The 16,593-nt window shown below is 46.9% G+C and overlaps 1 protein-coding gene and 1 pseudogene across 1 annotated transcript; one reads left to right on the top strand and one right to left on the bottom strand.

The window, feature by feature from the left end:
* Positions 1–1,334: 1,334 nt before the first annotated feature.
* The window catches only part of LOC142898342 (tripartite motif-containing protein 16-like), an 87,747-nt pseudogene continuing 72,488 nt past the window's right edge, over positions 1,335–16,593 (bottom strand).
* tent5ba (terminal nucleotidyltransferase 5ba) lies at positions 10,153–13,943 on the top strand. Its single transcript, XM_076041073.1, has 2 exons — positions 10,153–10,796; positions 12,082–13,943. The coding sequence occupies exons 1-2, from the start codon at positions 10,641–10,643 to the stop codon at positions 13,177–13,179; spliced, it is 1,254 nt and encodes a 417-aa protein (XP_075897188.1). The 5' UTR covers positions 10,153–10,640; the 3' UTR covers positions 13,180–13,943.

Raw genomic sequence — 16,593 nt, 5'->3', positions numbered from 1 at the left:
CCTCATCGGAGTCCTACCTGTGCTACCTGGTCGCTGCTGTGTTCTGTGGTAGGGCTTGTATTTTTCTTTCTGTCTTCTTTTTTTTCTTTTCAAGATGCAATTTTGCCAGTAATTATTGAAATTCAAAACCAGAGAAAAGTGGCCTGAAGGGCTGTGTTGTGGAGTCACAGAGGGACAAACTCAGTGAACCTGCCCACTGAGTGCAGACACAAGTCACAATGTGGCCACTGTGAACTACAGGAAGAGTTTTTCACCCCAGAGGATTGTCTTGTTGGAGACTTCACTGTTTCTTCAGTGACGTCGCACATTGTTGAAGAAGTTCAGCTAATCCTTCTGGTGACCTGTGCGCCCTTAGTGGCCCAAGTGTCTCCTACAAATTGTGATCTACAGTCGCTGCCACTTTGCTAAACTTCAAAACAGCTATTGCAGTTGCTGTTGCTGCTACTGCTGTTACTGTGACTGGTACTGTTGCTGCCATTATTGTCACTGTTACTGCTGCTGTTGCTGTTGTTGCTGCTGCTGCTACTGCTGTTACTGTGACTGTTATGTTGCTGATGTTGCTGCTGTATGTGACCATTGCCGTTGTTGCTGCTGCTGTGACTGTTACTGTTGCTGCTGTTACTGTTGTTGTTGCTGTCGCTATTACTGCTGCTGTTACTGTTGTTGCTGCTACTGTTACTGTGACTGTCACTGTTGCTGCTGTTACTGTTGTTGTTGCTGTTGCTATTACTGCTGCTGTTACTGTTGTTGCTGCTACTATTACTGTGACTGTTACTGTTGCTGCTGTTACTGTTGTTGTTGCTGTTGCTATTACTGCTGCTGTTACTGTTGTTGCTGCTGCTGTTACTGTGACTGTTGCTGTTGCTGCTGCTGTGACTGTTACTGTTGCTGCTGTTACTGTTGTTGTTGCTGTTGCTATTACTGCTGCTGTGACTGTTACTGTTACTGTTGCTGTTGCTGTTACTGTTGTTGTTGCTGCTGCTATTACTGCTGCTGTTACTGTTGCTGCTGCTGCTACTACCGTTACTGCTGCTGTTGCCGTTACTGCTGCTGTTACTGTTAATGTTGCTGCTACTGTTACTGCTGCTGCTGCACGTCAGACAGTCAATGTGCCACTAACTCGGAGAAGTTTCCTTCAAACAGCTGCCTCTGATCTGGTCATGGTGGCAATGGATGTTCCTCGTCATGAGGTTTTTGTAGGTTTATCGGTCAGCAGTGTTGACATGTGGATTATTGAGCCCTGGCAGGAACCTCCGCAGCCTCTCCTGCTGCAGTGTCACCCAGGTTTGACTCCCAGCAGCAGGTCAGAATGGTCCTGCTGGGACCAGTGGAGCTTTAAAGCCATCTGGGACATTTTCCAAGTTTCGTTTAGTGTGACATGGAAAGAAGAAATGAAAGAAATGAAATGTGGCACATGATAAGGTCACTTCAAATTAGTAGGTTTTTTTCATTCACTCAAATATTTGTCTGTCAAAAAATGTGCACGCACTTACGGGAAAGAAAAAAAAATGTAATTTGCTATTATGTTTTTGTTATTTAAATCCAATTGTGTTGTGTAGACCAAAGGTGACTTTTGTTAATCCTGTGTTCATTACTCCCGTTCAGCTTGCGCGGAGGTGGTCACACGGTGCCACCCACAACTTGGATCTGTTTGGAATTCCTGACTTTTGATGACGTCACAGCCGAATTGAGCTGTTTTTAGCTGAAACGTCAATAGACAAGCTGGCAAATCTTCCTCAGATGGAATTTGCTGATGAGGGAAAAATGTCTGCAGGGTGTTGCAGCGTTGAAGCTCGCTGACACTGTCCCAGTTTGCACTCTTAATATCTACAATATCTACTATAATATCAAACTTCTAATATCTGCTGAAGAGAAGGTGGCCAAGACTTTGTATGAGGCAGAACATTGCTTCTCACCGACGCAACAAAGTGCGCCGTGATTGGCCGTCACGGCCATGTTAGTCGAGCTGTCTCCTCACTGCTTGAGTGCAGCTCAAGGTGACTCAAGGTCAGCGTCGCCGTCAGCATCATCGCTGCACTGACTCTCAAGGGCCACAATTAGTGAAGCCTGCACTGGAGAGCAGCAGCGTGAAGCAGGTGGAACCTAAGCTTGCTTCCTGCAGTTCACTGAGCTTCATCAAGAGAACGTTGAGGGTTTTGTCACAGTCAAGCTAAACTAACAGTGAATGGGATGATACGGTGTTTTGCTGTTGCTCCTCCAGGCTTTTCTTCTCGTCCAGGTGCTGCTCCACCTGTGTGTGTTTGAACGTGTTGACCTGCGTCAACATCCATGAAGCTGCAGAGTTCAGGATGGATCAGTCCATTGTTGTTTGTTGGCCTGTCGGCCGTGTTGACATGATCCAGTCCGAGGATCAGCAAGGTGCAGGGTTCAAAGGTTGTCCGGCAGCCACTTCACTGTATCATTATTTAATAAGCAGGTCTTTATCTCAACAAGACATCGGGCCCCATAAAAAGCAGTTATCTCTGTCTCAGTGTGTGTGTGTGTGTGTGTGTGTGTGTGTGTGTGTGTGTGTGTGTGTGTGTGTGTGCGCACTGTGCTTGAGTGTTTGAGCCACATGGACCCTGAACACATCACAGTGTAAATCGTCCCATGGAAACCTGAATATTTGCCCTGCAGCTGGATGAGTGTCGATTGGAACTCGGAGGTTGACCTTACGACCTCCCGTGACTTCATACATTATAATGTTGCTTGTTTGATTTCACCTCTGTCCGTCAGTCAGTCGGTGGGAAAAGTGCTTCTGTTTTGCTGCAGAGTCACTTCAGGTGTCGTGCTCAGTTTCCTGCCTCTTGATGAAACACTATAATGATGTTGAAGATGCAACAGAAAAGCCTCTGTGCTTCTTCCGATCAACATCATTTCGTTGTGTCAACGCAGCATCAAACAAACACCAGTTTTATCATCGTCTGAAATGCGAGAAACTACTCTGTTTCGTTTTTCACATTTAAACTTGGCATGTGTGAGTTTTGCCCGATGGCTGAAACATTTCCCTCACTGTATTTGATTTCTGCTATAAAAGTCTTTTATGGGATCTTCATTTCACCTGCAGAGTGAATTATCGCCTCTGTTACTGCTGCCGCTCCTCGTTTTTACGGGTGGAGGCTGTGAAACTTCATCATGTGCTCGCACCTTTCGCTCCCAGTTAATCATTGTTTTTTAACGACACTCTGCAAAACAAGGCAACAACATCAGACTGGTCGGTGCTTTCAGGGCTCTCTGTGTTTCTGCTGCGACAGACGAGGAAGAAGAGAAGTGAGAAACACGTAAAAGGCCTCGGAGCAACTTAGAGACAAACAAACAGTCACCTGATCAGACCTGCAACCATCTGAGGGCCAGATGGAGGTGGAAGTAACAAAGTACAAATACTCTGTCCTATGTAAGATGATTTATCAGGTGTCTCCACTTTACTTGACTATTTCTTTTTCAGACAACCTTTCACTTTGACTCCCTTATTCTTCCACTGAAAAACCAAATTGTTCCCTCCTTCAAATTGTGTTGAGTCATTCACTGATTATTATTGATTCTAGCTGTTGTTGCTTGAAGTGGAGCTATTTGAACTCCGCCGTCGTGTAGTTGAATATTAAAGTGGATGATATTTGAGAGACGGCAGATTATTTTCGAGGACCTAGAGATTTTAGAGGGCTTTGGGGTCAAAGTTCAGTACGTTTTCTGTCCAGAGAAAAAGAAACATTTAAATAATAACACTGTTTATTATTGTTCACAGTGTCATCATCCCATAATGTCTCATTGGTCAAAACTATTTCTGATTACAGTTTGGTTGAGCTGCATTTTTTGTTTTTAATGAAAAAAAAAAAACTTGAAAAAAACTTTAGTATTAAGAGCAGCAAAGCCTTTCTAAATGATCCAGATGCGCTGCATGACTGTTGACCTTTGACCTCTGCTCACTTGAGACCAGGTTATTTGGTCACGACTTTTTTCTTTTTATATTTTTTAATCAACAAATGTATTCTTTAATTAAAGGCAAAAACAAACATTTTTACCTAACTTTCTTGAATCAGTACTTTTACTTTTTGTTTGCACAAGTACCCGTACTTGACGTACAGAATGTAAATATTTTGTTCAGTCACTGTGAGGTAACTCGGCTCTTCACTGCTGTTCTCTCATTTTGGGATCTTCAGGTCAGCCCGAACTTGTCGGGACAACGCCAAGAACCTGCGACTACTGACTGAACCCTTGTGTGTTGTGGTCACGGGGCCAAGTTCATCAAGTCAGTGGGTAAAGTGGTGTAAATGACAGAGCAGAGTGCGGAGTCACCCGGAGGACCCAGTGAACCGTTCAGCCCCGTTGCAGCTTAACTGCTTGGCTCCTCTTATCGTGTTGGAGGAGGTTGAGCAACACCTGCAGGGGACGACCAGTAAAACACAAACACAGACCCCAGTGGGGCTGGTGCCCCCCCACACCCACGAGTTTAATGCCCCAGTGACTTGTGGGTAAACGGCTCCCTATAGGTGCCTCTTTTGAGTTCCCGCGCAAAGAGAAAAAAGAAAACCTTGTGTAAATCTTTTTACAGCCTGTTGATCTTATCGACATCGACTCCTGCTGGAAACTGATCTTTGGTCTTTTCATATCAGAGAAATTGGTGGAGCTCGTTCGCCACGTCCTTAGGATCCAAGCAGTTGTTAATATCGGTTGTTGATATGAAGTCAGGCCTCAGACCCGCAGTCTGAGGGACCTGCTTCAAAGTCCCCTGCCGCCCTAACCTTAACCCTAACCCCCCAACCCTCCCCTCCAACAGCAGTGTGGAGAAGAAGGGGTTTCTGGGAAGGAAACCAGAGCTGCTGCCTTAATATGGTTTGCCTCAAACTTCTAATAACTACTAATCTCTCTCCACTGGCTTCTAATATGTGGAACATATTTCTTATATGGAACATATGTAATATATGGAACATATTTAATACATGGAACATATTCAATATATGGAACATGGTTAATATATGGAATATATTAATATCTAATATGTGGAACATGCACAAGAGGCACATGCGGTGCAGCCACTTTCCAGACATGTTCGTGCTGCAGGTTTTCTGGTCAGTGAATGGATTCAGTGTCGTCCTCTGTCAACCAGCACCGACGCTTCTTCACAGCAGCATTTGCCGCGGTGATTTACGAGCGGCTCCTTACGTAATACAACCCGAGCCGGAGTTAAATAAGCTGAGTGACGTCTCAGACGAAGGCAGAGTTCTGCAGCAGCGATAATGTGAACAGAGGGAGGCAAAAACGGAGAGTGAAAAACATGCGCAGCCCTCCCAAAGATCTCCAGTGAACCTGTGGATCGCCATTGTAGATCTCCACTAAACCTGTAGGTCTACAGTAAATCTTGTAGATCTCCACTAAACCTGTAGGTCTACAGTAAACCTTGTAGATCTCCACTAAAGCCTGTAGATCTCCACTCTAAATCTCCACTGAAGCCTGTAGATCTCCACTCTAAATCTCCACTGAAGCCTTTAGATCATTAGTGAGTTCCGCCCTCTGAGTGAATTGCTGTTTTTTCCTCTCTACTTGTGGATCTGCTCAACTCTGGGCCTTTCTTGTCCTTCTGTAACATGTTTTTACGCCTCCGTGCGATGACCTGTAATGACCTGTGATGACCTCCGACCCTCCGCTCTCCACCTGTCCAAGAAGTAAAGTGAGTCAGGCCCTTACATAACATTCTTCCCAACATTTGATATTTGACCGTTGAGCTCCAAGAGCGATGCGACAACTTCCCGTCAGTCGGTCGGCTGCTGTGAAACAATGTGAACATGTGGGATTATGGAAACCTGTTGAACGGATGGAAAACAACACGACCACGAGCTGCAATGTTGTTTTTTTAAGCTCTTTAGTGAGAAAGAAAGAAAGAATGAAAGGAAAGAAAGAATGTCTTTATTTACGTTGTTGAAATTTGCTTAATTACACAGCGTTTACTGTGCAAAGAGGAAATTATAGAGTGAAAAGAGTGAATGAAAAACAAATAAAGACATAGAATATATATACAAATTATTTACTTATCTAATACGACTGTAAAAAGCAGGAGTTGCTCCTGTTGCATAACAGTCATTGTTTTATTAGACAGGTTTGTTCAGTTGTAACCCTTCATCTCCAGATGAGATACGAGACGAGAGGAGAATATGTTCCTGGTTTTTCCATTTACACTCTGTTTGTTTTTTTAGTGAAAAAAAGTCTTGAGTCTTGAATCACTTGTTGATTGGTCCCAGTGTTCCCAGTGTTTCCCTCCTCCAGCGTTTCCACAATGAACCTGGTCCACCAGCCACCAGCTGCTTGCGTAACTTTGTTCCAGTGTCACACTGAAGCAAACTGACTTCTGACCTCCCTTATCGTGCTACTCTGCGACTGTATAGGCCTCGGCAGGCGTGCAGCCTGACTGGTCAACTCAACCTCGGCACCGCTCTTGGCTTATCTGCGGTGCAAACAGCACATTGTTTGGTCCAAAGGCGTTTGTTCCAAATAAGACCAGCGGCTGCAACACAAGACAAGCAGTCAGAGCAGCGACGCACCAGTGCTGGTAACCGTGATGTGATGTATTGTGATGATGTGATTTATTGTGATGATGTGATTTATTGCGATGTATTGTGATGATGTGATGTATCGCAATGTGTCGTGATGTGATAGTGTGATGTCGCGTAATATTGTGATGTATTGCGATGTGATATTGTGAAGTATTGTCTTGAATTGTGCTATGATATTGTGATGTATTGTGCTGCGATAGTGTGATGTATGGTGATGTATTGTGCCGTGATAGTGTGATGTATTGTGATGCATTGCGGTGTATTGTGATGCATGCAGGAGTTTTGAAAAAGCAGTGAGAAAATATAAAGCCCTCAGAGTCGTTATCTTCTCCGTCTCCGCACGAGTGATTATTGCGACACTTTACTGCTCGTTGTTTGGCAACATCAACGTTCTGCTGAGCTTTTACAGCCGTGCTGTGACGTTCAGTCACGTCACTGTTTTCCAGAGAGGCCCGTTTTATCCTCGCAGTCAGTGCTGGAAAGTAGCCAAGTACAAATACTTCAATACTTTCAGGGTCTGTACTTTACTTGTGTATTTCTTTTTCTGACCGCTTTTAACTTTCGCTCTCTACATTTGTACACAAACACGTGTACTCTCAACTTCTAACATTGAAAAACATGCTACACATTAAACCGGGCCGTGGCGCAAAAAAGGTTTGGGGTCCGCTGCTTTAACCAATGTTTTTTACACGAGTATCTGTACTTTTACTTGAACCAGATGTTTTTTTTTTTACACAAGCATCTGTCTATATATGAATATTTTTGCTACCTCTGAGGGTTGCAAATCTTCCATGACTTTTTGCTAATAATGAGTTGGTTTGATTTTGACTTTAATCTACATGGAAATCTCATCAGTAACAATGTAACATTAATGATTAATACACCAAACAAAGCAACACGTGATTCCAATTTTCATTCCGCCACTGGGTAGAATTGTGCCGTCGACTAGGCGCCGACATTGTTTGCTTCACTCCGGAACGTTGGCTTCTCTGACGCCCCTCTAATGCGTCGTTTGCTGAAGGTGTGTTTTTACGTACGCGGCCACAAGCCCACAAGACTCACAGTGCCGTTGTCATGGCGGCAGCAGGATGTGGACGACGCCCCCTACTGTCGACTCCTCCCTCCGTGCACACCAGGGAACCTGAGAATGTCGGCTCTTCCTCAGGTTTCCCAGGATTGCACTGCTGCCACACCAAAGGCTTATTTATAGCCGCCAATGACGCAGATGAGTCCCAGCAGCTCCCTGAATCCCCCAACAACAGGGGGCGCTGCGTTTGACGGGGCAATAGGACGATGTTGACGTCACATCACTTCTGCCTCGACTCGGTTGGGTCGGCGCCGCCAATGGCCTCGACTGTGAGTCGTCTTGTTTTGTCGGTATCAAGTTTAAATTAAGTCAAAAACTCCTTCGCCCATTAAATTGACACAAATGTGGCCTTCATCGGTTTTTGATACCCATCGACTCCAGTAAAGAAAACACCTGGAAGGAAGAAGAGGTTTATAAATGACCGGCAACCCGACAGGTAGTTTATGGTTTAGACTCAGCTGGACACTCTATTGTGTCAATATGATCATTATCACAAGAAAATAGGAGGATTGCTACGGCTTGTAATTCATCAGAACAGTGCAGAAAATGAGTCTGTAGAGGTTGTGGATTTCCTGGTCAATCTACTTTCCAACTCTCAGCTGTGCCCTTGAACTAATGGAGTTCCTGCAGAAAGAACCCCCTTGTGATACACAAGTGGCTGAAAGTTGCAGAGCGACCCAGTTCCTCTCAGAGGACGCTGAGAGGTCGGCGAGAGGTCGGAGAGGTCCCTGCGAGGCCACTGAGAGGTCGGCGAGAGGTCGGAGAGGTCACTGAGAGGTCAGTCAGTCTGTCCTCCGCCATCCTGGAGCAACCGCTTCTCCACATCCACAGCAGTCAGCCAAGGTGGCTCCTGAATGTCTCATTGGGGAGGTGCATTCAGGGGCAAACCGACATAGTGCACCAACACACCGAGAGCAAATTTGATGCTGAATGCAGCAAAACATGTTCAGGCTGAGATTACAGGTGCTGTTGGTAAACAATGGGAGCTCTTGACGCACCTTCAGACTGACCTTCCAGTGTGTGTTTGTTTGACCAGGACATGATGTGCAGCCTGTGTTTCCATCACGCTGATGTTTTATTGCGGAATCATCACACAGCGCTCAGCTCCGACTAGCAGGCCGACCTCGCTGTGACCTTCAGTCTCATAAAGATTTTACAGGTGCATTAACGCTTTGGTGCACAGGTGAGAGGAAGAACGACCATCAACAACCGCACTTTTCACTGCTTGTTAAAAGAGGAAATGGCTTTGTTGGCAGCCAAATGACACTCGGCCAAATATTAGTCATGGGTAGTGATGGGATGTTAAGTTGATGTGAACAGAGAAGACTCTGCACGCAGGACCGGAAGCTACGGGAAGATCAGGATTGGGGTCAAGAAAGGTCACCGAGAGGACAAAACAGAAACACTGTGTGAAGTCATCTCCTGGCGGTACTGTGTAACATGTTATGTTACATTTTGTGGTACATGTTGTGTTACATGGTGTCATACATGTTGTATTATTTGTTACGGTACACATTGTGTTACATGTTGTGGTACATGTTGTGTTATATATTGTGTAATATGTTGTGGTACACGTTGTGGTACATGTTGTGTTATATATTGTCTTATATGTTGTAGTACACTTTGTGGTACATGTTGTGTTGCATGTTGTTACATGTTGTGTTACATGTTGTATTGGTCACAAAGTTGCAATTTGAAAATGTTTGAAGAGACAAAAGAAAGGTAGAAATGAAAAGATCAGGTTCGTGAAAATTGCTGCAACTGACGAGCAAATAATACCGACCCCCAACCTCCCAAGTGTTCATGTTCCAGTCGCCAGTCAAACAGAACAACAGAATAGAATATAGAATATCAACAGACTAGAGGGTCACATGATCTAGGCGTGTTTTGCAATGCAACTGTTGTTGTAATTATCGTTGAGCTTCATGCACAAGTTCAAGTGAGGGAATAAGACGGAATCCTCCCACTGCTACAACCTGTGAATTCGAAGGCCCCACTGACAGTCAGAACAGACTCAGTTCCTGCTTGATCAACTAACAAAATGGACACTAAAAGTGACTTCGGTGTTTGTTTTGCAGAAGTTATTACATGATGGGACAATAATTTTAGCCAAGGGTGAGAAATCAAACAGGATCTCTGCTGACGAGTAACCTCGAGTGTCACGTTGTCTCTCTCTATACATGTGCACGTGTGCCGAGTAGCAGCAGGGCGTCGCTGAGACAGCAGAAGAAGAAGAAACATCCTGCATGCAGTGCAAACATTTCGTGGACAAACAGAGGGACGCAGGGACGGAAGGACGGAAGGACAGAGGAACGAGAGCAGCGAGAGACTGCAGAGCAATAATCAATCGACGGGCTGCCTGACATCATGGATGAATTAATTTGTTTAATTAATACCATAATTAATAACAAAAACAAACACGTCCTAGTTTCACAGCAGGGAAGTGAGTGATGTCAAGATTTAAAGAAGGAAAACTCTGACTGACTGACTGTCTGTCTGTCTGACTGTCTATCTGTCTGTCTGACCTATTGTCTGTCTGTATGTCTAACTGACTGTCTGTCTGTCTGTCTGATTGAATATCTGATTGACTGACTGACTGCCTAGTCAGCGAGGCAGGCTGCGGGAGGGGGAGGAGGGAGTGGGCGTAGCCTGGCTGCTGCGTCACCCAGTGGGCGTTCCCAGGGCGTTCTCCATGAATGGAGCAGAGCGGGCAGCCAATCAGGAGCCGCGCTGTCCGCAGCCAGCGAGGAGTCTTTTAAAAACCTGCTTATGAATCTCCTCATTGACATCTCGCCGGCTTTCTGGAGGCTCTAGCGCTGCGTCCACCTCTCGCGGACCTCAGACCAACTCACTTACCGTCACCGTCAGCGAGCGCGTGCGTCCGACCGACTTCCGTCCGTCTGCGGCAGCGAGGCGCCTGTTGACCGAAGGAGAACCGAGACATTCTGCCGCTGTTTCCCTGATTTGAGACTTTATTTGCCGGAAGAGGCTCCCACCGCTGCCCCGCCATGTCCCGCGGTGACTCCCCGGAGCAGAGCCGGAGGTTCAGCGTCCTGTCCTGGGAGCAGCTGCAGCGCCTGGACTCGATCCTCGGCGAGCCGGTGCCGATCCACGGCCGAGGGAACTTCCCCACTCTGTCGGTGCAGCCCAGCCACCTGGTGCAGGTAAGACTCCCGCTGCCTGGCGGTCCTGTAATCTGGAGGACTGATTGATTGATTGAATGATTGATTGATTGATTGAATGATTGATTGATTGATTGATTGACAGCTCCTCTGGCCTATCAGTTCAGTTTCAACTGTTTGTTCGCAATTGTTTTTTTTTAAACCACTACAAAGTGTTTATTTAGCTGCAATTAAGTGTTATAAATAAATAAATAAAAACAATCCGCATTTAAACAGCATACAGACCAACTTTAAAGTGGAGAAGTTGTCCTGAGTCTCCTCAGAATGCTGGATCTGTTTTCACTTCCCTGTGGTGTCACACACTGTAGACCCCCCATCCCCCCTCGTTCCCCCCCAGTCAGAGTGGGATCATCTTTTCCAGCTCCACCTCATCGCTGACACATTTGGGATGATTCCCCCTTCCCCACCCCTCCCAACCCCCTGTGGGAGTCTTGTTTCCATGACTTGAAGAAGTGGAAACTCAGATCTTCCACTCGGCTCCGTTCAGTCGTCTCAACGTTGATCAGCATTAAATCTCTCAAGTCACCGTGACCCCCCCCCCACCGTTTATACCCTTTTCATTTTTCTTTGAACCACTCGGAGCTCCTTCTTCTCCTTCATCTCCTTCCTCTTGTCAAAGGTGCAGACTGTTGATCCTCGACAACAGCAGTCAAACACCGAGGTCAAAGTTCAACAAGACTTTATTTTTTTCAAATTTTGTTTATTTGATGTTCCTCTGCCTGACGGCGGCAGACTTGATCCTGTTCCGGCTGACCTGGCCTTTCACCCGTGTCGAACCCTGTGTTTCGACCTGAGGCCGGAATATTAGGAATCCCAGGGAATCAGCCAGTTCAATCTCTGATCTGAACCCAAACCCTAATGACTGTCAGGGCAATTTTTTTTGACATCTTTGACCTTTTTGACATCTGCTGCTGATAGTTTCAAAGTTGGTCAGTCGTTCAACACGGCACTATAAATAGAATCGACTCACTATCTGAGCGTTAATGACTCTAATCTGACAGTCCAGGACTGAGACTTAGTGTGTGTGTGTGCGTGCGTGTGTCGGACATGTCTGACTGGTGGACCTCTCAATCGACCTCTTGACTTCTCTGACCTCTCCGACCCCCAACCCCCCATTGGGCATCTCATATTTCCTCCAGGCTAAAGCTGATAATGATCAATTGGACTTTCTGATCGTCCGTATAAATTTTTCCTTCATGAAACGTCTTCATTGATTCTGTCGGCTTGTTGTCGCTCGGCCGCTGACCCCTGTACCTCACCCCTGCAGGTGGTGCGGTCCCGGCTGGAGCAGAGGGGCATAGTCGTGCGGGACGTGCGTCTGAACGGCTCGGCCGCCAGCCACGTGCTGCACCAGGACTCGGGTCTGGGCTACAAGGACCTGGACCTGATCTTCGGGGTGTCGCTACCAGACCAGGAGGCCTTCCGCGTGGTCCGGGACGTGGTGCTGGACTGCCTGCTGGACTTCCTGCCGGCCGGCGTGTCCCGGCGCCGGTTGACGGCGGCCACGCTGCGGGAGGCCTATGTGCAGAAGCTGGTGAAGGTGGTGGAGGACTCGGACCGCTGGAGTCTCATCTCGCTGTCCAACAACTCGGGCAAGAACGTGGAGCTCAAGTTCGTCGACTCGCTGCGGCGCCAGTTCGAGTTCAGCGTCGACTCGTTCCAGATCGTCCTGGACTCGCTGCTGCTCTTCCACCGCTGCTCGGCCCCTGCAAGCCCCCCCATGACACCCGCCGCCCCTGGAAGCCCCCCAATGACACCTACGACCCCTGGAATCCCCCCCATGACCCCGACCTTCCACCCCAGCGTGCTGGCCGAAAGCGTGTACGGGGACTTTGGCCTTGCCCTGGAGCACCTGCGGCGGCGCACCATCGCCACCCGCAGGCCGGAGGAGATCCGGGGCGGCGGCCTGCTCAAGTACTGCCACTTGCTGGCCAGGGGCTTCCGGCCCTCGGCAGCCGAGGACGACGTGCTGCAGATGCAACGCTACATGTGCTCGCGCTTCTTCATTGACTTCTCCGAGCTGGGCGAACAGCGGCGCCGCCTGGAGGCCTACCTGCAGAATCATCTGCAGGGCCACGAGCGCCACCTGGTGTTGACCACGCTGCACCACGTGGTGGACCAGAGCACCGTCTGCCTCATGGGCCACGAGCGGCGGCAGACGCTGGGCCTGATCTCGGCGCTTGCACTGCGGGCGCTGGCTGAGCAGAACGCCATCGCCGCCCTGGCGGGCATCACCTGCTACTACCAGCCCGCGCCATACGTGCAGGACGCCAACTTCAGCGGCTATGTGGCGGCGGCTCAGGTGCTGCAGCAGCCGACCCCCGCTGCCACCTGCTGGAGCCAGACCTGGCTGCCTTGCAGCTGAGAGGACTGGGGGGCGCGGGAGGGCTGGGGGTCAGGCCGAGAACAGGATTAGGGCCACAGGAAGAGAATTATTTTTTTGAGTTTATTCACGAAATTTTGTCTTTTTTACGTCGACTTTATACATGAAATTTCTTCTTTTTTTTACGTTGAATTTATTCACGAAATTTCGACTGAAAACGCTAAACGTAAACTTCCTGTAATATTTTTTTCTATTTGTGGCCCTCATCCTCTTTCGTAGCTTCGACTCTCAAAGGAAGTGGACTGAAATAACAAGAAGAAGAAAAAAGAAACTTGTGTTGTTTTTTTGGTTTTTTTTTCAGAATGTGACTTTTTGCAAAAATGATCCTTTTCTGCTGTTGTTCAGATTGAGCTCCAATGTAAAAAAAAAGAAATCCTGACTCGTCAAACATCTGTAAGATTGCTGGTCATTTCTGAGATGTAGTAAAAATATCGTCAAGTATCCCCAAACAAAAAAAGACTCGCTAGCTTTATACACGTCTGAATTTCACTTTTTCTTTTGGAGCAAACACTCTGAAGATGTTGGTGTTATTTTCATACTCTGGCTTTATTTAAAAAAAAAATCATGGACCAAAGACATAGAAGACTTTAAACAAAGATGATATGAAGGGGATTTTGTGATGATTCCAAGTGCCTAAAAAAAATGAAAGCGGCTGTAAATTTAGAACTGTGTTTGTTTGGATGACTCCGTTGATTTTCAGGAACTTTTTTTGTGGAATTAAAAACAAAGAAAAACACAATTTTTATTTCACACTGTGTTTTTTCACTAGCACCTGAAAGTGTGGTTAAAACTTTGCTCGCTGTGGAAGCGGAGCAGTGTCTGGATAAACACTAGGGTTTGACCGACTGGACACACACACACACACTCTTTCTCGCTCTCTCTCTTTCTCTCTCTCTCTCTCTCTCTCTCTCTCTCTCTCTCTCTCTCTCTCACACACACATACACACACACACACACGCACACACACACGACCAGATTAAGGTGTTTAGGAAATGCAGGGTATCCTGACGTGTGTAAGCCATCACCTCCACTGGGTCCTAGTGTCCAGTGGTGGAGTCACGAGTATTTTGGGTGATTTTCAGTTCAGACATGCACTTTCTTCCTTCCTTCCATCCTCATTCATTCATATTCATAGCAGCTGTCACACAGGTGCACACAACAATGCAAACATCTTTCGGACTGGAATCAGTTTACTGTTACTGTTTCATAAACAACAGCGAGACAACGTTGACTTTCACACTGAAGTCCTGCGATTCCCGTGACATTAAATTTGGGTTGAAATGTGAAGTGTGTGTGTGTGTGTGTGTGTGGTCTGAGGTTGTGTGTGTGTGATGACAGGACTGCCATGCGGTAATAACAGGGATTTCACTATCTCTCCTCCTCCTCCTCCTTCCTTCTCGTCCTCCTCTTCCCTTCCCCTCTTCTCCCTTCACCTCTCCCTTCTCCTCCTCCTCACCACTGCTTAAGCCTGCTCAGGTGTCGTTGTCTCTCCTGGACCCCCAATTTCAATTTCCAGCAGTTGGAAAATTGAGATTGGCTCTGTGAGCTGGTGATTCTGGACATTCTGACATCATTGAAAGGCTGCGAACGGGAAACACATGTTGCAGCTGCAGGAAGGCAGCCAGCTGACGGTGCAGCTGCAGTTGGAGTTCTGAGTTGGTCTCTGTGTGTTTGTGTGTGTGGGTCTGTGCTGGTCCGTCTGTGTTGGTCTGTGCTTGTTTGTGTGTGTTGTTCTGTGTTTGTCGGTCTGTGCTGGTTTGTGTGTGTTGGTCTGTGTGTGTCGGTCTGTGTTGGTCTGTGCTGGTTTGTGTTGGTCTGTGTGTGGCATTGTTGCCAGAGTTGAAAATGTGGACAAATGACGATATTTGAGCTGCGTTAAATCAAAAATGTAACCTTTTAAAAAAAGAAGACAGGAAATCTGGACAGAGGAGAGCAGTTTTCCTGCTCAGAGACAGAAAAAATAATCACAACAACTTGCACAACGATAATGAAACATGTTTTTGGGGCCTTTGGAGTGAAGGGACGTTCAGAGTGCAGCTTCATTTCAATGAAGCTGCATGAACCCTTGCATTGGTTTCATGCTGCGGTCGATTGCGTCTTCAAAGGTATGTGAATTACCACTTTAAAGGGGATTTTACTTGACAAAACTTCAAAACCAGTTGGAGTGATGTTGGGTCTTGAGTGACTAGAACTGAGACGTCCAGACATGGTGAGGAGGAAGAGTGGCGGCGCCGTCAGTCAAGCTAAGCTAATTTAAACTGAGCCAGAAATAGAAGCTATGCAGCGCTAATTAAAGATGGAGACAGTTTATTTCCATGTGACTCTCAGCAAAGTGAAATAAAATAAAATAGCCAAACAGAACAATCTTATCTTCCCCTTGTGACAGACATGACTTTGTGAACAGTTCAGTGTATGAATAGACATTAAATGGATGTAGCCTCCGCTTCAAATGTTTCTGTTGGAAGATAATCTGAGGCGGAACGTAAATAGAACAACAAGACGAGACAGCAGAGACTCAAAAGCTGGACTACAACTGAGCTGCACAGGCTGTGAATCACCACAGTACCGTGTGTGTGTGTGTGTTTAGTGTGTGTTCATACTCATTCGTTTTTTTCACTCTTTTCCTTTTAGCCTCTGATGTCATGACGACCAGATGGAACATCGGGAATGCGGGGCAGGGCAGTGTCCACCGGGGGCAGCAGTGGGAGGGAGGTCAGTGAGGGTGGTGGTGGGGGGTTGATCTGCTCAATGTGTGTGTGTGTGTGTGTGTGTGTTAGAGAACCAAAATAGCCAGTTGGAGAGAAATAGAACCTTTGACACCACTTGAGTGCAAGGATCCTGTTTAGGAAGGTGTGTGTGTGCGTGTTTGTGTGTGTGTGTGTGTGGTGGCAGGCATGACAGCTGACAGACAAAACCAACTTTATTTAGCAGCAGAGTTCAAATGAATGACTGCAGTGTTGGAGTTGACCACTGGGGGGGGTGATGTGGGGGAAGGGACGGCTGGGGGCCAGAGGTGGGAGAGAGAATGAGGGTGGGGTTGGCTTTTCAAAGGTCGACAGAGGTCAACAGAGGTCGACAAAGGTCAACAGAAGTCAACGAATGCCCGAAGTTTGTGTTGCACATGGACGTAAAGTGCAAATTTTTTCTTATCTCCCAGGGCCACAAGCTCCATCGGCGATTGATTATTTTCCCTGATCTTGTCTGGCGCCGGGTTGCCAGGTAGTGATGGAATTATCTCTGGAATTATCCGTTTGCTGCTTCTCATCCAGCATACACACACACACACACACACACACACACACCTTGGACACAGAGCTACTGGAGCTACACTGGAATGCACGAGGAGGATGTTACTAGTGTTACTGGATGTTTGATGGTTGTGTGTATTTTCAGTCG

The sequence above is a fragment of the Nelusetta ayraudi genome, unplaced genomic scaffold (genome assembly GCF_046127955.1).
Source record: "Nelusetta ayraudi isolate G7.1 ecotype Tasmania unplaced genomic scaffold, CSIRO-AGI_Nayr_v1 ptg000063l, whole genome shotgun sequence".
NCBI lineage: Eukaryota > Metazoa > Chordata > Actinopteri > Tetraodontiformes > Monacanthidae > Nelusetta > Nelusetta ayraudi.
This window is presented reverse-complemented; position numbering and strand designations above follow the sequence as displayed.

Bases quoted from the DNA above. Each gene is read 5' to 3' on its own strand.
- tent5ba (XM_076041073.1), top strand. From the start codon at position 10,641: ATGTCCCGCGGTGACTCCCCGGAGCAGAGCCGGAGGTTCAGCGTCCTG. The intron at 10,797-12,081 runs GTAAGACTCCCG...TCACCCCTGCAG, and splicing joins AGCCCAGCCACCTGGTGCAG to GTGGTGCGGTCCCGGCTGGA.